The sequence below is a fragment of the Salvelinus sp. IW2-2015 genome, linkage group LG10, assembly GCF_002910315.2.
Source record: "Salvelinus sp. IW2-2015 linkage group LG10, ASM291031v2, whole genome shotgun sequence".
NCBI lineage: Eukaryota > Metazoa > Chordata > Actinopteri > Salmoniformes > Salmonidae > Salvelinus > Salvelinus sp. IW2-2015.
In genome coordinates this window covers 15,880,187-15,902,909 of record NC_036850.1, presented here as the reverse complement: position 1 = coordinate 15,902,909, position 22,723 = coordinate 15,880,187, and the positions used below count along the sequence as shown (strand labels likewise).

Here is a 22,723-nt window from a genome sequence, read left to right as displayed (position 1 = left end):
GACACACTCACACACACACACACACACACACACACACACACACACACACACACACACACACACACACACACACACACACACACTCTCTCTCTATCTCTCTGTCACCTTCTCACTGGGCACACAGACTGAGGATGGACATTCAGGTAGTACATCTCCCAGGCTCTGCTTTCTTCCTCCCCTTCAGTCAGCCTGTGTGTACTGTACAGCTCCTCTCAGGGGAGTCTATTCCCAGTGAAGAGGGCAGGCTGCAGCTTCACATGGGGCCAGCCAGTATAGTCACGCTGTGATGTCACGGTGTCTCTATTTATATCCCTCTCTGACAACCACTCTGCTGTAAGCACTGCTCTGCTGCTGTAGCACGTCCATGGTCAGCTGACTACTACTGTACACCACTTCCTGGTAGTCCAAGGTCATTTTCACTAGGCSTCCCTCCCAGTCARTCATTAAGACCAGATGGGGAGTTGAGATGTTGCTAAGGTATAGATGGTCTACTGTACGAGTTACAACATCCAGTATGAATACTAGCTTGTACCGTATGAGGGCCCAGTTCAGGGATATCTATTGCTCTCTGTTGATGTTGAGGATGCAACATGCATTTCAGGATCATTTCTCATACTGTTCTAGCAGAGGAATGGAGTCTGAATCAGACCCCCCCAGCCTCATCTATAAATGCCTCCCTATGCAGCGCCGCGGTTATGACAGTCATGCTACTAACATCCTCTACCCAACTTTAAAGGCTTATTATCATATTGTGCCGAATGATTGACAGTTGACCTTCACGCTAGTTTATATTAAGCCAGTGAGACAGTGCGGGTCACCTCGATTGCCTCAGTGACACTGTATTAATACTAATCTGATAGAATTACCAGGAACCAATTAATGTGCAGGCCTGGACTGGGCAGCGGTTCAAGAGATAGTGTTAGCTCTCAGCTGGGCCTGAGCTGCAGCACACACACAGGGGTGCAGATTTAACAGTAGGCAGCGTTCCCCGTAGCTGCGCGGCGTAGTGTGAGAGGCTACAAGGTGAAGCGGTGCTGCTGTGGAAATGTTTAGGTGAGGTTCCAGTGCCCCTGTTTGGCCTAYCGAACACTCATTAGTCAGAGAGAAAATGAGGGAGAAGAGAAGGGGAAGAGGAGAGTGGTTAGTAAACCAGGAGTTCCGTTTAGCTGTGTGTATTAACACTYCAGGCATGGTGGAGGAGGGTTGTCGAGGGCTCTTTGGGTTGTGCTGGAGAGCATCTGAGTGTATCAGTCTATTTGAGGTGCAGACACTCTCACTCAATAACATCAAGCATGCTTACCTGCTGCCTAATGCTCATGCTAATTTGCTTATTTTAATATCCACCGATTTCTCTTTCAGCCCCTGTGAATGGTAGCAGTGAATTACAGACGTCGACACAGTGACTCTGTCGCAATGATTCCCACACGTCTTCTGGGAAATCCAGGTCTAGGAGGCTAGAGGCTGTGGGTTTTTGTGGGGGGGACGTCCCTGGATGTAAGGCAGACTGACCATGTAACATTTTACCCTGCTAAGGTCCACTGATCCCAACAACCAAGGTTACCCTGAAGAAGAGTGCGAGTCCTGAAGTAACAGTGTTGAGCCAGGGACAGAGCCTGATACCTGAGAAGGCCTGTCTGGTTGTGAACGGTCATCAGTCACTGGGAGGATATAGTCACATTGTCACTTCTTTAATGGTAGCACAGAGACATGCAGCTGTACGTTTACTGTAGAGGCCTTGAGGCTGTCAACCTCTGTGGCTGGTGACTGGGCTACACATGGTGACGAGCCTCACGGTGCTAGGCACCTGATATGTGCTTTAGGTGTCAGTGTGTCAACCCTATTCACAATGGAACAATAGTGCACTGGATGGATTTAAGCACGTGATAGCTAGGCTATTTAGGGAGTATGCCTGCCTACCCATGTCTCATATATAATGGTTATTTCATTCATAAATACATTGTTTATTAGGCTATATTAAATCTGGTAGAGGAGGAGGAAACTACTCTTCATCATAGGTGAGGTCATCTGATAGTTGTATTTGAAGTGACCAGGTATGTCTCTCTGGTCACTTTGGCCACATCCCAGGTGAACACAGGTCATCTGCTTACTAAGTTATTTACCAATGATAGAATCTTCTAGACTTTTCATCTAAAGTTTGGTACAGTATATGTGTACCACTGAAACCAGGCTGTAGTGTCTCTGTTCCCCTCCCCATGCACTGTGCCATGCCTGGCCTCTCTGTGCTGCAGTAGGCGAGTAATGACCTAGGGGGACTGGCTGCTCTGCTCTGGAGGTACAGTGGCAAGAAAAAGTATGTGAACCCTTTGGAATTACCTGGATTTCTGCATAAATTGGTCATCAAATTTGATTAAATCAAAGTTTATTTGTCACATGCGCCGAATACAACAGGTGTAGACCTTACAGTGAAATGGTTACTTACAGGCTCTAACCAATAGTGCAAAAAAGGTATTAGGTGAACAATAGGTAGTTAAAGAAATAAAACAACAGTAAAAAGACAGGCTATATACAGTAGCGAGGCTATAAAAGTAGCGAGGCTACATACAGACACCGGTTAGTCAGGCTGATTGAGGTAGTATGTACATGTAGATATGGTTAAAGTGACTATGCATATATGATGAACAGAGAGTAGCAGTACCAGTAGCGAGTAGCAGTAGCATCTGATCTTCATCTAAGTCACAACAAAACAGTGTGCTTAAACTAATAACAGACTAATTATAGTTTTTTTCTTGTCAATATTGAGCGATCTCAGAAGACCTAAGATGAAGAATTGTTGACTTGCATAAAGCTGGAAAGGGCTACTAAAGTATCTCTAAAAGCCTTGATGTTCATCAGTCCACGGTAAGACAAATTGTCTATAAATGGAGAAAGTTCAGCCCTGTTGCTACTCTCCCTAGGAGTGGCCGTCCTGCAAAGATGACTGCAAGAGCACAGCGCAGAATACTCAATGAGGTTAAGAAGAATCCTAGAGTGTCAGCTAAAGACTTACAGAAATCTCTGGAACATGCTAACATCTCTGTTGACGAGTCTACGATATGTAAACACTAAACAAGAATGGTGTTCATAGGAGGACACCATGGAAGAAGCCACACTGCTGTCCAAAAAAACATTGCTGCACGTCTGAAGTTTGCAAAAGTGCACCTGGATGTTCCACAGCGCTACTGGAAAAATATTCTGTGGACAGATGAAACTAGAGTTGAGTTGTTTGGAAGGAACACACAACACTATGTGTGTAGAAAAAAAGGCACAGCACAGCACACCAACATCAAAACCTCATCCTAACTGTAAAGTATGGTGGAGGGAGCATCATGGTTTGGGGCTGCCTCAGGGCCTGGACAGCTTGCTATCATCGATGGAAAGACGAATTCCCAAGTTCATCAAGACATTTTGCAGGATAATGTTAGGCTATCTGTCCGCCATTTGAAGATCAACAGAAGTTGGGTGATGCAACAAGGCACCGACCCAAAACACAGAAGTAAATCAACAACAGAATGGCTTCAACAGAAGAAAATACGCCTTCTGGAGTGGCCTAGTCAGGGTCCTGACCTCAACCCGATTGAGATGCTGTGGCGTGACCTCAAGAGAGCAGTTCACACCAGACATCCCAAGAATATTCCTGAACTGAAACAGTTTTGTAAAGAGGAATGGTCCAAAATTCCTCCTGACAGGTCTGATCCACAACTACAGAAAACATTTGGTTGAGGTTATTGCTGCCAAAGAAGGGTCAACCAGTTATTAAATCCAAGGGTTCACATACTTTTCCCACACTGTACTGTGAATGTTTACACGCTGTGTTCAATAAAGACATGAAAACGTATAATTGTTTGTGTGTTATTAGTTTAAGCAGAATGTGTTTGTCTATTGTTGTGAATTAGATGAAGATCAGATCAAATTTGATGACCAAATTATGCAGAAATCCAGGTATTTCCAAATGGTTCACATACTTTTTCTTGCCACTGTACAGAGGAAAGTGGCTCTACTTTTACAGCAAGATGACCTTCTCTCTCAAGGTCAAGTGGTGTTGGAGGGTAGAATGACTAAAAGCTCCCCACACCCTGCCTGCCAGCCACTGGCACTACCCCATCATTCTGCACCCACCATGGTGACCACACTGGCTTCTTGTGCCAGGCTGTATGTGTCGTCCCCCTGTGTAAGAAGGCTTTTCTGTATGACTGTCAGTCTTTCTCATGGGTTATTGTTCCATATTTCATGGGGTCCCATGAGGTTGCTTGGTTTGTTTTGTTTGATGTTGTTTGCAAGGGAAACCAGTCTCATGAAATCTGGACCGTACCACCTCACTTTTTTTTTGTACCTTTTATTTAACTAGGCAAGTCAGTTAAGAACAAATTCTTATCTTACAATGACGGCCAAACCCTCCCCTAACCCGGACGACGCTGGGCCAATTGTGCGCCGCCCTATGGGACTCCCAATCACGGCCCGTTGTGATACAGCCCAGGATCGAACCAGGGTCTGTAGTGACGCCTCTAGCACTGAGATGCAGTGCCTTAGACCGCTGCGCCACTCAGGTGGGTTTCCAGTATGACTACCAAATGATGAAATGGAAGGACTAGTAAGTGGTAAGGGGTGCGCCCTGCTGCATAATAAAGAGGCCCCTTATGCATATTAATATGAGCACTCTGCATAATGCCTACACCATGTGACACGCTCAGTAGCACACCGTCATCCTGTCGGTTAGGCTTTGCCTTGCCCACGTTTCACTACTATTATTTATGTCCACATTCCTCCATACAGGGATCCCCTATCTCTTACCCATCAGCCCCACCCTCACCCATCTTAAGCTGCGCTCCGCACACCCGAAGTTCGGCCAGCCGTCCGTATCCCGTACACAAACTCCTCCCTCAACACCCACATCATGACTCCTTAAAACTACGGCGGCCCAGGTCACCGTGTGTGTTGAATGCCAAACCAGAGAAAACACTCAGTTACCTCCCCTCCTCTGGCTGGCTGGTGGGAAAGCTTTTGGAAGAACCTACCCAGCGACCATCTGCATGTGCTGGGCATCGCAGAGCGCCAAGCTGATACCGCTATGCTACGCCGGCGATTCTCCTGCCCAGCCATGCTCCCCGCCGGTAGCCGCCCTCCGCCCACACACCCGCTCCGGCTCTCCATACTCAAGATTAACTAAAACCACGGCCTAATTGCTGCGGCGCTGTGAAAGCTCGCTCATTATGTAATCAATTACCTCTGCATAATGGCCTGGAGGGATTCGCCTCGCAAGGGGACGGACCTGCCAGAAGCTCTAGCCGAAAATTTTGGCATCCCACAATATAGCACCGAGACAGGCGGGCAGCGGTCGCTTCTCTCTCGCACCGGGCTTACTTTCATCTGGAGTTCCGCAAGTTCATTCTTTCTATTTGACATAAACGACACGGCAGCTGGAAAAAATAAACCCTATTTATTTGGGTTATACAAGGCCCCATCACCGCCCATGACATCAACATTTTAGTAACTATTAACTGGATTTAATGATACACACAAGATACAAAAGAACTAGAGTACTAAGTTACTATAAATATTCTTTTTCCGTATCATATTATAACCTTTTATCTTTGGATTATGTAATACTGAAATTGACAGACGAAGTAGTCACGCGTCACAATTAAAAAAAAAATTATAAAATAAAACGAGTATCTTTAACGACACCTACAAGCCCCATAACGAATGAAATCAGTAGGTGGGGGAGACGAACACGGCTCCACAAATCTGTACGCGCTAATTATTGGTGATGATGAGTGTGTGCTGTGTGTGTGTGAGTGTGTGCGTGTGCCATAGTGGAGACAGATACGTGTCTGTGTGTTGCGTAGATGTGATCTGGTTGTATGTGTCGTGTGTCGTGGGTGATGCATGACTGATAGCTACTCTCGATGCGTGGTGGCCCCATTCACAGCCTCAATTCAACTCATTCATTCAGTTCGTATATTGCGAGCCATACCAATTGCCCCCTTTTGTTACCTCAATACACAAAAGGACAGTGCGCCAGACAGAAGGGCCTGAGGGGAGAATTTTCATGGAATACAGAAACAGAGGATTAATCGACCTTGTAAAGTACGCTAGATTAGATATAGCAGCGGCATATTACAGAAGTCCACAGGCAAATGACATATTAAATCTTGCCGGCATAAAATTACACAATGCATTTATTTTTCAACGGAGGTCGTTGTTATGGGGTGGTAGCATGTGTGGGAGTGGTCGGGTTGGATTTTAGTCTTTTCCCACATAGGGCAACAAATCCATGGTTGCAAAAGGTGCCCAGCGATTCCATCGCCTTCTCGTGATGTCACCGGAGTGTTTGACAGGTTCAGCTCCCTTGGTCCCTAGGTCCACAAACCACCGACCTGCGTCAGATGCCCGCCCTCTGCCAGCAGCAGCTGGCACGCTTTCAGAGTAAGACATGTTAACCATTATACAGGTCAAAACCATAATTAAGAGTAAAATGCCCGCTGCACGTCAACATGATTTGTTTGTATTAATGATATCGCGAGATCACAGAAAACATATTTGCGATTTGTTTCTCCGCTAATCGTCTGGCGAAAAAATAGGAAAAATCCATTCTGTGAAAGGTGCTGTAATTAAAGAGGATTACATTTTTTTCCAAGTCGTGTCAGAAAATTGACTGTATACCATAGATCACATATTATTTGACATACCACACAACACTACGTCATGAGTAGGATGAGTCCTTGCTGCGCACAGATTGGAAGACACTCAATTAATCCGATTGGAGAGGTTGAGCGCGACACCACTTTTTTAATTAACGTTAATTAAAAAACGAATTGGAGGTTGCCGATAAGCAGAGCCACGGCTTTGATAGCCTCGACATAATGAGTTCGCTCTTTCTTTTTTTTACACTTGGGCTCCTCCATTTCCACTCCTCGCTCGCTCCGCTGCCAAGTTCGCACCAATGGGCCTTAGCGATTTAATGATATGCAAATGAAATATGCATAAAACCATTCTGCTGAAGGAATGATTAAGCACAGAGACATTAGCAGGCCCGCCACAGTGTCTGTGTGTCTCTCTCTCCGATTCCGCTTCGCCCGGCGCCAACGACAGACACTACTGCGAGACAAAGCTCATACTCAATTATAGGAGAACACTAAATAATATCCAATTGAGAGAAATTAATCAGGAGAGTATTTTCTCGCCCTGTATTTGTAAAGACCACATCCAGAGAAGTGAAGGCAAAGTACCCAGAGCTGAGGAACTGGAGCTTGTAGAGAGCAGAGAGGAAAGGAGAGGAGGCAGAGACCAGATATTCCAGATGATAGCACTTGAAGAGACTAGCATTGCCAAGCATTGCAGGAGCTTTTCTCTGCTTGTTTGCGAGTAGTGTTGCATTATTTGAATGCTGTCTTATTAAAGAAGGAAGGAAAATATCCCCCCTTTCTCAATCTCTCTCTCTCAATTTCCCCCCTTTCTCCCTCATGCTCTGCTGCGAGCTCTCATTTTTTGGTAATCCATTTGTGTAATGAAGACGTAGCGCAATTAACATCCCCCATGGAATTAAATAAAAGGCCGATCATCCAAACCTCATTAGCTCCGTAAGATTATAATATCCACACGCGTTCCGCCGTGAAGGTTACGGGAAAAAACACAACAGAATTATGAATTAAACCGTTAATTGTGTATATTTGGATCGCGGTTTAAGCGACCGCGGCTTAGATGCCCAAAAAGATGCCACCATCCATACCAGCCTATCCTTACTGGTGGCAGCCTGGCTCTGACATCTTGGTGGTGTATGCCAAGACAGTGTAGGAAGCACAAAGATCTTATAATCCCTCCCTTTGGATGGCTTCTTCAATTATTCATATTCCACAACCGTGCCCTGTTGTCCAACAAAAATCCAACAAGAGGGAAAAAGTTTGGGATATCCATTTGTGATGGCTGATGTTGATTTCTTCCTCGCTAAATGTTATAATTATTCCGGTGCAATTAGTGAACTTAACGAAACCCTCCAATCTGTCTGTTTGCAGCGGCGCCTATCCTTGGCTCTGTGCCCGATGCCAGTGGACCTCGCGGGAACCACGGCAACGTTCCTCCGGACCCCGTAAGTACCAAGACCCGCGACCCGAACCGGTTGGTACCCCATCTGCATCTGTTCCTCATAGTTTACCCCTTCCACTTTACGCCAATAAAAACACTGGAAGGGTGGAGTTTGGTAGTTCCTTTGGTTGGTTGGCAAGGAGGGGGCAAACTAAAAAGCGTGGGTGAGGGGGTGTCGAAAGTGTTCCCACGGCCCCCCTACCTCCGCCTGGCGGAGCTGCAGGCAGGCCGGCTGGGGTAGGGTATCTCCTCCCCTCCCCACCCCACCAGTGTGTGTGTCTGTGGCCGGGGCTGCTGCTCCTGTCCCCCTGCCTCCTGTGCCCCTGCCCCCTCCACTGTTCCAGCATGTCTGTTGTCTGTGTGGCATCCCCCTCGCCTCAGTCTGGTTCCCATACTGGTGGATGCTGTATAGAGCCTACAGCCTGAGGCCATTCATCTCCCTGGTGATTGCTGTGAATGTAGATAAATCACACACACAACACACACCCACAACACACACACAAACACACACACACATCACACACACACACACACACACACACACACACACACCACACACACACACACACACCCACACACAGCTTTGCTTGCTGCTGAAGTAATTTTCTATTCTTTATGTATTTGCCTTTTAAATTTTTTTAATTTTTTCAAGAAGTTGTTTCCTGTCACGCATAAATCCACACACCTGGAGGAAACCATGAATGAGCGATAACGTTTTTTTGTTGGCGAAAAACAAAAAGTGCAATTTAAAACGAACGCTAAGGAGAAAAGTAAATGGAATTTTCCTGTCTGTCTGCTGATTATATTTTGTGTTGGCGGTTCATTAGTATGGCATCCTCATGTTTGCAGTTTTTTTTCTTTTTTGTGTGTGTGTGTCTTTTGTAAACAGCTGCTGTTGAGACGCTTGGCACAGTCCTCAGGTCCTTTCTTCCTCCCTCCCCTCTTGTGGCTGGCAGGGCAGTGCGATTGGCAGGTTGGGCAGCCTCTGCGGCAGGGAGGCAGGTCAGCAGTGCCATGGTAGACATTCCTCACCGCAGTGCCTGCCAGCCAGCTTGGTGGGAGCTGGAGGAAAATGGTGTGGTGGGGGGATGGGGGGGGGGGTTAGCACAGGCACCGAGCTTCACACCCTCCCTCCCCACAGAACAGCTTGCCGCTTTTGTTTTGTCTTGGTTTCCGCCCCGCTTTGTTTTGTTTTGTAATCTTTCCCGTTCCTTTCATTTTCGTCCGTCGCGCTAATTAACAGAGCAAACTTTTGTTGTTCTAATTAGCCATTTGAAGCACTTGATGGTCTTTGTGTTGCACTTGGCTTTCTTTATCTTTGCCAAGGACGCCCGCGACGGGTGCGCCAATCGTGTTGATTTGCTCTTGATCGTTGTGTACCAAATTCTTCGCCCCTTCCATTTTTCCGCGACAGATGCCACCGCGCGTTCCGCTGGTACACCTCTCGAAAGATCGTGGGTACCGAAATCACCGCCGCTCCTCGGGCATCTCAGAAGCGGTGACTTCCCGCAAATCGTAAACGCACGCTTCCAGATAGACAATGGTGCCTTTTCATCGCCTGTGTTTTTCCTAGGGTGCGCCGTGACTGCCGATGAGCTAGGTTGGCATGGCGTACGCTGCCTGTCTGGCTGGTTGGTTGGCCTGGCACAGGGGGTTTGTGCTTGAGAAGGGAGGCGCAAGAGAGAGAGAAGAAGAGAGGGAGGCGCTTATTTTTGTCCCCCCCCCAGTCATCTCTAGGAACAACACCACACTGCAAGTTTTCTCTGTGTTGGTTGTTCTACAAATGTCCACTTCCCCCACCAGTCCCTTGTGGCAGAGCCCATTTCCTTCATCTGCCCTGGTCCTGGCTCCTTCGCCAGCCCCTGGCATCCTGCGCTGTGGGCCACCTATCGTCTTTTGTTTTTTTGTTTTCAAGCCGATACGTCTCCCGCACTCCTTGCACATGCTATGCCAAGCGCTCATACCAACCCTCAAGGTGTCCCTGAAATTCCTCCAGGTGCGCCGCTCTTCTCTTCCTGGTCGTCTGAAGGCTCTTTTCTTCTGTTAAACTGGGGCAGGCAGATGTTCTCCTCTTCTCCTCTGCGCGGTGACGTGAGCCTTAGCTCCAGAACCCCATCCGCATCCGCACTCAAAACTTCTACTGATTTGTAAAACACCGCACCCTACCAATCAATTCCCACCCTGCATGGCTAAGCTACAAATCAGGCGGGGGTCTTTTCGTCTCTCTGTCTACTCTCGCGCCTACCCCCGAGAGCGAACGCGACGTCGCCATGGGCACCTACTGAATGGATGCAACTGTGCCAGCTTTCTCTTGCCATCATCTGCATCGCTGTTTGTTTCTCTCGCGTCGCCACACCTCTTCTTCTGTCTCCCTTCTGTACCCTCCCCTTCTTCTCCGCCCGAATCCCCCTTTTGTTCTATAGGCTTGCACTTAATTCTACATACGGGTTATTTGCTCTAAAAGCTGAATTATTGCTCTTAACATCTCCCATAGCTGGCCTAGCTGTGTGTCGCGAGCCCGTGCCCCTCGTGCCTGGCAGCCGTCTGTGCCTCTGCCTTGCCCTAGCTTAGCCTCCCAAGTTGGCTGGTGCTAGTAGAGGGAGCAGAGACCTAGCCAGCCCTGAGCCAGCCAGCTTTGGTGTAGTGTAGTGTTATATGACGTGATGTGAGCAGTGCCCTACCCACTGTACACTGGGAGGATCTCAGGCTGCTTATTGGACTATAGCTGATCGCAGTTTGACGTTTTGCTGTTGATCCCACACGAGGATGTTGCAATGGCAATTTTGTATATAAATAATCGTCAAAGTCATCCTCGCAACCACCTCCCACCCCTTTTTCTATCTACCCTCTTTGCCATCCCTTTTTCACTCCTGCTCTGCTCCACTCTCTCGTACCCTCTCTCTCTTTTCTGTCTCTAAACTAACACACTTTCACACCAACAGCAGATACAACTCTCCTGTCCTGTCTTGCTTTTCCAAACTCTTTTTCTATGACATCCTGTTTAGCTGTTTTCGCCATTTTTTTTCAGACGAACCTTCGAGGATTAAAATGGATAACGAATCAAAGTTGTAAATAAAATTGCGCCATGTTTTTTGGGCCGTTTTTCTAATAGCGCTCCTTAATGTACCCGTGCGGTAATTATCATTTTCTCTCTTTGTCGTTAGCGCTTTCGTTGGAGCCTCGTGAGAATTAGCCTGAATTAGCTTACGTCTGTCATATTTGATTTAGGTAATTATCTTGGGCCACCACGCTTTCTTGTCTTAAATTTTTTTCTGGTCGTCGTTCTGCAACGGAACTTCGATGAGGTTAAAAACGAGAGACAGAGCGGGTTTGAAATTATTAATAATATGCCCCCCTCCCTCTGAAGGGGTCTGCCAAGGTGCCGTTAATTAGCAGGCTGCTGCTCGCATTATAGTCAAGGTAAGACAGACTCATTAAGACACAGCAACACATCAGACACAGCACACACACCACACACACAACACACACATCACACACAACACACACAGACACACCACAACACACACACACACACACACACACACACACACACACAGCCAGGTTACCAGGTTACCAGGTGTCTCAGGATATACAGTAGGCTAGCTCCTGTAGTCTATCATTCCCCTCTCTCCCAGCCTGTGTTTAGATTTGATATGGGTCTGGTCGTAAGCTGTTTAATTGCTGATGTTCTTAGTGTTGACTCTTTTCCCTGTTCTGTCTTTTGGTGGGGCGGCGAGATCCCTCGCAGCGGCTCTGTCTGGCGCTGGCGTTTTGGGGAGGCTGCGATAGGATGGTGAGACGGGCGCTGGCACACCACTCCACGGGGCTGAATCACGCTATTCTCTCCTCTTTCACAGCCTTTAGTTTTTTTCCCATTATTAAATAAAAAGGAGCATGAGGCAACTGAGGCAACAAGAGGCATCCATTATGCAAATTAAATGCTATTTGCATAATGTCTAACGCCAGGAATATGCAAATGAAGCATATAATTTATGAGCTCCTGCGTCTGTCTCAGTGTTCCCATAACTTACAAAGAGGATATTTTTGTTCTACACCCTCTCTTCTCCCCTCCTCTCCAGGCTGGCACAGACACACACAGTTTCACACAAACCATACCCATACAAAACAAGCACACTCTATTCTCACAAAAGGGTTGGTGGCTGTGTGTACCATGGCTGGCAGACTGATGGGGGATAAGGAGGCAGGCTACGGAAGGGAAGGGGAGGGTTGGTGTGATGGAAGACATGGTGAGAGGGGCACATAAACCCCCTTTACAAAGGAACAGTAGCAGAAGCACATTTTCTATAAGAAATGAAGGGACACTAATGTGGGCCGGGTGACGGGGAGCCCCTGTGCTTTTTGACTTTTGTTTTGTCTTTGTGAGAGAATATGGTCCTGCCTCTTCTGGCTTTTCTTTGATGCCCGCTTTTTGGAGTTGAGATTTCTGCCTGTCACAGGAGCTGATAGCTAATCCTCATCTGGAGGGTTTCCTCAGGAGTCAGTCTGAAGAAGACAGAACAGCGCCGGCCGGGATGGAGAGGAGAGAAGAGGGAGAGAGAGGCTGCATCTGAAGGCATGTGTGTGGGCTCCCCTCCACACAGCCTCCAGTACCCAGGGCTGCAACATGTCAACCCAGCCCAGCCAAGTCCTCCTCACCTCAGCGCTGCTACAACCCGGACCAGAACTAGGAGAAATCCCAGAAGCATCCATGTTGTCTGATCTGAGCCTTTTCCTCCTCAGGCTTCTGTCCCTGATTTTTTCCTCACCCCGGGTTTTTGTAATCACCAGCCTGTTTTGCATACTTGATCTGTGGCTACTGTCTGAATTGACAATACCACATTGTTGAAGAGACAGAAAGCCACAGACGACATGCGTTGGAGAAAAACACGCCCACTTCTGCACTACGGTGTTGGGCGGAGAGAGACAAACTTTGGACGGTTTCGCTGTGTTTGAAAAATACATTTCTCCTCAGGGCCTCCAGACCTCTTTTTTTTGTCCTTGTCTTCTTGCTGGCGACTTGGTGGCTTTTCCTCTCTTTGTATGAGTCCCACACACGGATGAATGGATGGATGGCAGCTGGGGACGGTGTGTGTATGTGTGCCAGGACATAACCCCCCATCACACACAGGACCAGTGTGCCCGCCTCCCACTGAGCCCAGGGGCATCTGCTGCCTACTCCTCTCTACTTTCCTGATATCAGCTAAGCATTGTAGAGTTCAGAGATGGTGCGGGCACCGCAGTGTGTGTGTGTGTGAGTGTGTGATGGCTTTCTGGTATACAGCTCAAACACTCACACAGGGTGTGTCACCTTGACTCCAGGCAGTGCAGGATTCTCTATTGCAGTGATCAGATCTCAGTATGGGATGGACAGAAGATTCTTCCATGGGAATATTGGCTTTGCTTCTCCTTATCCGTGCTGTGTGTGCCCATGGCTCGGGCTTGGACTGTCACTCGCTAGGCTATACTGTACTTACAGCCTTCGGATCCTGCTACAGCCACTGTTAATTAGAGCGCCGTGATCATTATCCGTATCCATTTAATTCATCGCTGCTCTCAATTATCGTTTCTGATTCACATTTGTTTGCTTTGTGTATATTGGCGCAGTGTAATTGGAAAGATTTTCTGTGTGTACGTATGTGTTTTTCTTTGCAATCGCAATTATATCAGGAATCAGCGTTTAACTACTGGCTTAATTATGCCGCTCAGACCTTTCATTATTCACATGCATGATAATGAGATTCTCAATGAAATGTTGAATATTCACACCAACGCACATGTTCTGAATATCAGCTGCAGGTCATCAAGAGCAATGTATAACAAATGGCATTTGTAGTGTTTGTTTTTTCCTTTACATTTCCCAAGTGTTCATGTAGTTAAATCGCAAAGTGCAATTGAGACTATAATTGACAATACAAACTCAGAGTAGTAGTCATTGGCTAAATTAGCAATGTCAAATATAACTAGGTTTGTATTTTTTAAATCCATTTCGCCCTCATTTTCTCTAACGAGACCAGCAATTGTTAGTTCACAGTTTAGTTGCCCTGTTTAAAAAAAATCTAATGTACTGTAGCCTATGTGACAGAGTCACATTGCTCGTTATTTTATTTGGCACATTATTTTCACCTGGCCCCTGTCAGTGAAATAGTTGTTCTTCTTTTTATTTATGTGTTGAACTGACGTGAGGAGCTATTCTGGCATAAGTGAGAAACGAGATTTAAAGCCCTGAAAATACCTCCACACTTCTTGTGCTCTCATCAAACAGGAATAGAATGTCATTTAATTCTCTGAAAAAGCCAAAGAAAAGCAATTTATAATCTGATTTAACTTTGGTTTGAAGTTCTGTTGGAGGTCTGTACAGGACAGCTGAGTGGCCTGCCATTGCCACTTGTATATATCCACAGACTGAAATAAAAATATCAGGGCATTTGGGAAAGCAAAGAAAACTGCATTTAAAGGGAAATGGGAGAGAGACAGAAACGGAAAGACATGACATTGGGCTTTCAAAAGGATACTTTGTTTCGGAAATAGGCCCACCTTAGCTTTAGATTCAAACTGTGTGTTTGGAGGTCTTGATCACCAAGTTTCTCAACTATTTCACAAGCACACTTGATGATACGAATAACAATGCACGAACGGACCAAAGAGACACAAAATAATGTATGATTGCAGTTTGCTTAGGTTTTGTGCTTGCTAGTATATTTAAAATGTATGTATTTCTGTCCTTAAGCTGTTGTTGTCTATTAAGGTTCTGTATTATGTCATGTTTTGTGCTTTTGTGTGGACTCCAGGGAGAGTAGCTGCTGCTTTTGCAACAGAACTTGTCCCGATTGAGGCTGATTCCCTGACCTGTCAATGTTCTTAATTTGCTGTTTTATGATTTTGTTATACTCCTGTGAATTCTGTGTTTTTTTTTTAGTACCTGTAGTTTTTCATGTTGTCTGTAATAGTGTAATGACTTGGTGCTGCCTATCTTGGCCAGGACGCTTTTGAAAAATAGATATCAAATCTCAATGAGCCCTTCCTGGTTAAATAAAGGTTAAATTAAATAAAAATAATAAGTATACAAATAAAATCCTAAACCCTAGTAACTGCATAATACAAACAGCATATGTTTACAGCTGTAATTTTGAGCTGTAATTCTATCCCAAACAATGTAGTAGATAATATCACAGTATCCTAACCAGCAGTATTGTGATGCAGCATATCAATGTATACAACATGTAGACTCCCACAATTCCAATAAGGAGCAGGCCTAATTAACTGTGAATGATTCAGTAGTGTTCATCATGTTTTCAAGTTTGAATGTTTTTAATGCTGTTATTGCACTACTTACGTGCACAATGTTGTATCAAAGAGGTGTGTTAGAAAAAATAAATGACCAAACCATTATTTACCACGATGGCTTATGTTTTCCTTGTGATATGGATGTGTCTTTGAGCACTTTGCCAGTACACAGACACATACAGTGCCTCTTCTGGTGACTCATTTAAGCAGGAAGACATTATATGTCAGTCTCAATACCTCTTTCATAGTGTTGACTATGTAAGAGTTTGTAGTTAGTGTTTCGTTAGCGGGGCTCAGTGTCTGCACTACAGCAGTAACGGCAGTTTAAATGAACATGCTAATGAATATATGAATATAGCTCCTCGTAAGATGAGTAGAGCCATTGAGCACTTCAGATGGGCTGTTAGAGTGTTATGCCATCAGTTCATTTGTTGAGTTAATTAGATTTCTCTTCAGTATAGAAGCCATGTTATTCGAACCCCTCAGTCAGTCAGCATTTTATCTTTGGCCTCTAGTTATGTGAATAGAACAATAATGAGTGTCTTGGCCACAAGTGGGTGTTCAGGCTGGTGATGCTCTTTGTTAAGGTGTCTGATGAATGTTTGAACTCTGTGTTGGAGACATACATGAGTTTCAAGAGCTTAATACTGTATACAGTTGAAGTCGGAAGTTTACATACACTTAGGTTGGAGGCATTAAAACTCATTTTTCAACCACTCCACAAATTTCTTGATAACAAACTATAGTTTTGGCAAGTCGGTTAGGACATCTACTTTGTGCATGACACGTAATATTTTCCAACAATTGTTTACAGACAGATTATTTAATTTATAATTCACTGTACCACAATTCCAGTGGGACAGAAGTTTACATACACTAAGTTGACTGTGCCTTTAAACAGCTTCTGATAGGCTAATTGACATAATTTGAGTCAATTGGAGGTGTACCTGTGGATTTTTTTCAAGGCCTACCTTCAAACTCAGTGCCTCTTTTCTTGACCTCATGGGAAAATCAAAAGAAATCAGCCAAGACCTCAGAAAAATTAATTGTAGACCTCCACAAGTCTGGTTCATCATTGGGAGCAATTTCCAAATGCCTGTAGGTACCACATTCATCTGTACAAACAATAGTACGCAAGAATAAACACCCTGGGACCACGCAGCCATCATACCGCTAAGGAAGGAGACACGTTTTCCTAGAGATTAACTTTTCGTACTTTGGTGTGAAAAGTGCAAATCAATCCCAGAACAACAGCAAAGGACCTTGTGAAGATGCTGGAGGAAACAGGTACAAACGTATTTATAACCACAGTAAAACGAGTCCTATATCGACATAACCAGAATGGCCACTCAGCAAGGAAGAAGCCACTGCTCCAAAACCGCCAGAAAAAAGCCAGACTACGGTTTGCAACTGCACATGGGGACAAAGATCGTACTTTTTGGAGAAATGTCCTCAGGTCTGATGAAACAAAAATAGAACTGTTTGGCCATCATGACCATCGTTATGTTTGGAGGAAAAAGGGGGAGGCTTGCAAGCCGAAGAACACCATCCCAACCGTGAAGCATGGGGGTGTCAGCATCAGGTTGTGGAGGTGCTTTGCTGCAGGAGGGACTGGTGCACTTCACAAAATAGATGGCATCACGTGGAAGGAAAATTATGTGGATATATTGAAGCAACATCTCAAGACATCAGTCAGGAAGTTAAAGCTTGGTCGCAAATGGGTCTTCCAAATGGACAATGACCCCAAGCATACTTCCAAAGTTGTGGCAAAATGGCTTAAGGACAACAAAGTCAAGGTATTGGAGTGGCCATCACAAAGCCCTGACCTCAATCCTTAGAAGATTTGCAGGCAGAACTGAAAAAGCGTGTGTGAGCAAGGAGGCCTACAAACCTGACTCAGTTACACCAGCTCTGTCAGGAGGAATGGGCCAAAATTCACCCACCTTATTGTGGGAAGCTTGTGGAAGGCTACCTGAAACGTTTGACCCAAGTTAAACAATTTGGCAATGCTACCAAATACTAATAGAGTGTATGTACACTTCTGATGCACTGGGAATGTGATGAAAGAAATATAAGCTGAAATAAATCATTCTCTCTACTATTATTCTGATACTTCACATTCTTAAAATAAAGTGGTGTTCCTAACTGACCTAAGACAGGGAATTTTTACTAGGATTAAATGTCAGGAATTGTGAAAAACAGTTTGATTGTATTTGGCTAAGGTGTATGTAAACGTCCAACTTCATCTGTAAGTCCATGACATAGACTGATCAGGTGAATCCAGGTGAAAGCTATGATTCCTTATTGATGTCACTTCTTAAATCCACTTCAATCAGTGTAGATGAAGGGGAGGAGACCGGTTAAATAATTATTTTTAAGCTTTGAGACAATTGTGACATGGATTGTGTGCCATTCAGAGGGTGAATGTGCAAGTCAAAATATTTAAGTGCCTTTGAATGGGGTATGGTAGTAGGAGCCAGGCGCACCGGTTTATGTCAGGAACTGCAACGCTGCTGGGTTTTTCACACTCAAAAGTTTCCCATGTGTATCAAGAATGGTCCACCACCCAAAGGACATTCAGCCTACTTGATACAACTGGGGGAAGCATTGGAGTCAACATGGGCCAGCATACCTGTGGAACGCATTTGACAACTTGTAGAGGAATTCCCCAACGAATTGAAGCTGTTCTGAGGGCAAAAGGGGGGGTGCAACTCAATATCAGGAAGTTGTTCCTAATGTTTGGTATAGCAAGTGTATATTTCATTGTGTAAGAGCTCAGTCTCGCAGCAGACATAAACAGAATGTTTTCTTCTCCCTGTCACATTCTCAATCTCCTTTCTGCTCTTCCTATGACTGTCTTGTTGCTGAACTTTCCTTCAATGTTGTTTCCTTAAGAATAAGCCATAATACATTTCCCCTGTGATTGTGAATAAGTGGTGGACTTAATAAACCTTTTGTAGGGTGGAATTAGCCTTCCATTTTTAGCAATCACCATTTTGTATTTATCTTGGAAAACAGAAGTAACATTGGTTCAATTTTAAACTTCTGTACTCACATACCCGGTACAATGTAATTACATCCCCTTATAGTTATTCCATAATAGATATGTAATGTCAAGTGTTGCATAGTGAGTGTTCAACAAGGATAAACCTTTCTCAAGAAATGGGGAAAAGAGACAGGCGCTGGGCGATTGAAGGGAAAATGGAGACGCTGTTGGAAGTGACACTCCAGTGTGGATCTCTTTTAATGGAGGCGTATGAATGGGAAGTGCGGCTTGATTGCTGCCCTATTGAAAAGCCCCTTCACATTCATTGCGCCCTTTGACCCTGAGGTACGTATCAGAGGCCGAGCGTTTATTTCAACACAACATGTTCTCTCATAAAAGTGGCAATCTTGCTCTAGCGGCATGAAGGTTTTAGCGCACTGAGTAACAGCACCTGAAATCACACAGACACAAATGGGCCCATCCATGAATGATGGAGGCAGTCCATGTAAAAGCACACGGCACAAAGACAGCCAGGCTGCACTCTCTCTCTAATGATATAATTTCCCTTCCTCCATTCCCGGTAAACAACCACCACTCTCATCTGCTGTATAGGACTCTTTGATGGGGAATACAATAGTCTTTGCTCTTGTATCATGGTGGGATCATCCAGATCCATTCCATGTCCATGGGTACGTTGTGTTTCAATGGTCCTAGCCTGGTTTATAGAGTTAATATAAATGCCTGGCTAGGAACCAGCCAGACTACCATTAATCTGAGCAGCACTGTGTGTGGAGGCCTGTGGAACAGCAGCCGTTTGTTCCAGTATTCAGCCATGGGCTTCACAGGGACGCTTTAGTCTGGCCTTGCCCAGCCCTGATAAAGTCCACACTTATCACACATGATTGATTTGTTTACCTATTTGAGGCCGGCCCACTCATCATGTGTCTTATCCCTGACTGATGTGTTCTCATTCTTTCTTCTTCCCATCCACTCTCCCTCTCTTTCCCCTCTCTATCTTATGCACACACAGCTTTCTGAGTTGACTTTATATTTATATACATGTGTATATATAAACCCTCACTGTAAAACGACAATACCCGGCCATCGTTCTTCCAACCACCCGAATGCTTGATGTAGGAGGTTGATGTGCTGATAGGATCCGAGGCCTTGGCGAGTTCCATTTCTCATTTGAAGCAGCCAGTCAGACACTCTTAGTCATTGTACTTGATAAGGGCACTGTGGCATGTTTCGGCTAGGCCGGGTAAAGGACTCCTACAGGTCCCCGGTTAACATGGTGAACAAAAGCCCGGAGTGAATATCCCACCCCACCTCATTCAGCTCTGTAGTAGGACCTGCTGCTGTGAATGGATGAGGTTAGAGAGTGATGGCTGTACTATGCATCCCTGGTTTCACTCTACAGTCCTCTTGACCCTTCCTCTTAGCCAGTTAGCTAGCAAAGTTCCATGTGGTTTTTCAAGGTTTAAAGACACTTGAAACTTCAGGGTTACAGGCAAGGGAAAACTGTGTTTGAATTGAGCTTTCTATTGGCCTTCATCACCCCATGTTATCATGATTGATATTTTTTATAATCTCAAGGTCAGTATTTCTCTAAAACTATCCAATATATTTTTCAACTTCTATCTGAATCTCATCAGTTGTCAGGGCCTGAATTCAGGTAGAACACTGATTTGAACAAATGTTACTATTTCTAAACCATTTTTAGAATAGGTTCCCTCTGCAAAGTTATGTTTTCAACTAAATTCACGCAAGTGGGCAGGGGAGGAGCATGGGACGGAAGCAATCTTTCCCCAATGAAAGCAGTGCAGCTGAGCCTGATTTCAAGCAATAACGACACACATAGTTATATTGTTTATTTTGCTATACTGGATTATATCTCCCATCCAAATGTTGTGAATGATCTACACTGAGTGTACAAAACATTAGGAACACCTGCTCTTTCCATGACAGATTGACTAGGTGAAAGCTAGTGGTGCAAGGGATCACATAATTCACGGTTCGGATCAGATCACGGTTTTGAGTCACGGATCGGATAATTTTTCGGAGTCAAATATAACTTTGCTTTCCATTTATTACTTAAAGAACACTTAAAGCAAGGAACTTGCTTTAGAAGATACCTTCTTCTTTTGAACAATGGTGAATGAAAAAATTGTCTGTGTCCACATCATCCAAAAAGTACAAAAATAAAGCAAAGCAGACCTGAGCTTATAACTTCACATTACTTTTCTAAAAGATGAGGACGTCTACATAGTCTGGGGAGAGGGGAGACCTCTTTACAGTCACTATGTCCCCTGCCGTGGAGAACACCCTCTCGCTAGGAGATGAAGTGCCAGGCACAGCCAGGTAGCGTCTTGCCAACCGGATCACCATTTACTGGAATGCTGCTTGCTGCCTTGTAGGATGCCACCTCCTCTTTGATGGTGTTGGCAAACGTCTTGCCTGTGTCCTTGCTCGCAAAGGTCTCCCCGAAAAGCTCCTTCATGGCCAAATTATTTTGTGGAGGAGATGCCTCTGAGTCTGCTCCTGTCGGCTCTGTGGCTTGACCCCGCAGAAATGACTTGATCTATTAAACTAACTAATTATTTATTTTCATATTTCATAGAACTATAATTGTGGCAATAACATTTAATAAAATCCATTAATATTCTAAATAAAAAATGGATGATTCTAATAGCACTAGCATAGACTACGATTAGACTACAGTATATTTATTATTTAAGTAATTCACTCTTATTTTTATTTGACCTCTTCAGTGGCCACAGTCTCAGTGGTGAGATCACTGTATGTCCTCCGGTGTAGGGCAGGGTCTAGGAGACACAGGGACTTGAACAGACAGGGACTTGAACCTTGGATCCAGTGCAGTACATCTATGAAGGTAGTCCTGTACATTAGGGGGGTATCTGGGGTTCAGGTCCTCTCTAATGGCAGCCTTGACATCTCTAGTGATGGTGCTGTCTTCCTCACTTGGGGCCATGGATTGTAGAATCCTTGTTTTCAGAGGTAGGATCATGGACACAGACGGTGCAGTTTCAGTGCTCAATAGGGCTGTAACCGTTTTGAGGGGTTTGAGCACCTGGAGGACCTCCTCTGCCACCTTCACGTCATCATCAGACAAGGTGACAATGTCTTTATTTTTTTTCAGGGTCTTGTCTGTCAGTGCAGAGTACACAGCTGCCTGCTGCTCATGATAGCTCTCCAACATGTCAGAAGTGGAGTTCCATCTTGTTGTGACATGGTGTATGAGCTTGTGGGTCGGTAGCTGTAACGTTTCTTGCTTGGTCTTAAGCACATGAGCGGCTGTTGTGCTTCGGTGGAAAAAGGAAACCACCTTCCTGATTCTCCCAAGGAGGCGGTCCATCTGGTTCACTGAGATTCCCCTTTGGGATGCTACATTGATCACATGTGCAAAGAAAGCTATCTGTGGCCCCAGTCCAGCCTCTATCACTGCATTTACTTGGTTCTTGGCATTATCTGTGGTGATTGGGTTTTTGCTATTGGGCCTCTCTAGCTTCCACTCTGCTACTGCTCCTAGCAGTACCTGCGCCAGATTTGTGCCTGTGCAACTCTCATAGAGGGCGTGTCTGTAGCACCGGACTTCACATCTCCCATCTGTGGTGTAGTGAGCAGTCACAGTCACGTAGCTTTCCGTTGTCATGGAGGTCCACCCGTCTGTGGTGAGGGCAACAGAGGATGCCTTGGATAATTCGTTGACAATTTTGATTTTCACCAGGGTGATGATGCTTTAAATGTGTGGCCATGCTCAATGTATTTCCATGATCATACGGCTTTCTTGTGGCACAATGCCTACACATCGTAACGGTGTTGTCCACCACCCTTCTTCCGTCATCATATTTGACAGGGAAGCCAAAATGCTCCAATACATGAGACTTAAATGAAGCGGGAGGCTTTTCCAGTTCTTCAGCTCCTCCGCTAGCCATGGCTGTCACTGCTCTTTTTTCTTCTTTGCTTTTTGCTACGCGAGCATCCAGGATTGATTCGTTGGGATTCAACAGGCCCCATTCACGTGAACAGTACACACAACTACTTTTTTTAAATATCACATCGAGCCTTCAGGCTTCAGAGTAAACACAGCACACATCTGTCTTGTTCTTTATCTTTTTCACTGGTATCTGATCGAGATTTAAGGCATTATTACTTTAAAAAGTCAACGGTTAAATTTCAGACATGATGGTTAAACTTTCAATTGGATCTGCGGTTCACATGCGTGCCGAACCGTGGGGGTGGATTGTCCGGATCAGCGGATCAACTACGGTCGTTACACCACTAGTGAAATGCTAGATCCTTATTGATGTCACCTATTAAATCCATTTCCAGTCAGTGTTGGTTTGAAGGGTG

The 22,723-nt window shown here is 45.1% G+C and overlaps 1 protein-coding gene across 1 annotated transcript in view; it reads left to right on the top strand.

The window, feature by feature from the left end:
- Positions 1-7,755: 7,755 nt before the first annotated feature.
- The window catches only part of LOC139028301 (cytospin-A-like), a 41,835-nt gene continuing 26,867 nt past the window's right edge, over positions 7,756-22,723 (top strand). Inside the window, exon 1 of the mRNA XM_070445305.1 lies at positions 7,756-8,083. Within this exon, the coding sequence (XP_070301406.1) occupies positions 7,917-8,083 (167 nt within the window). The 5' untranslated portion in view covers positions 7,756-7,916. The remainder of the gene's footprint in view (positions 8,084-22,723) is intronic.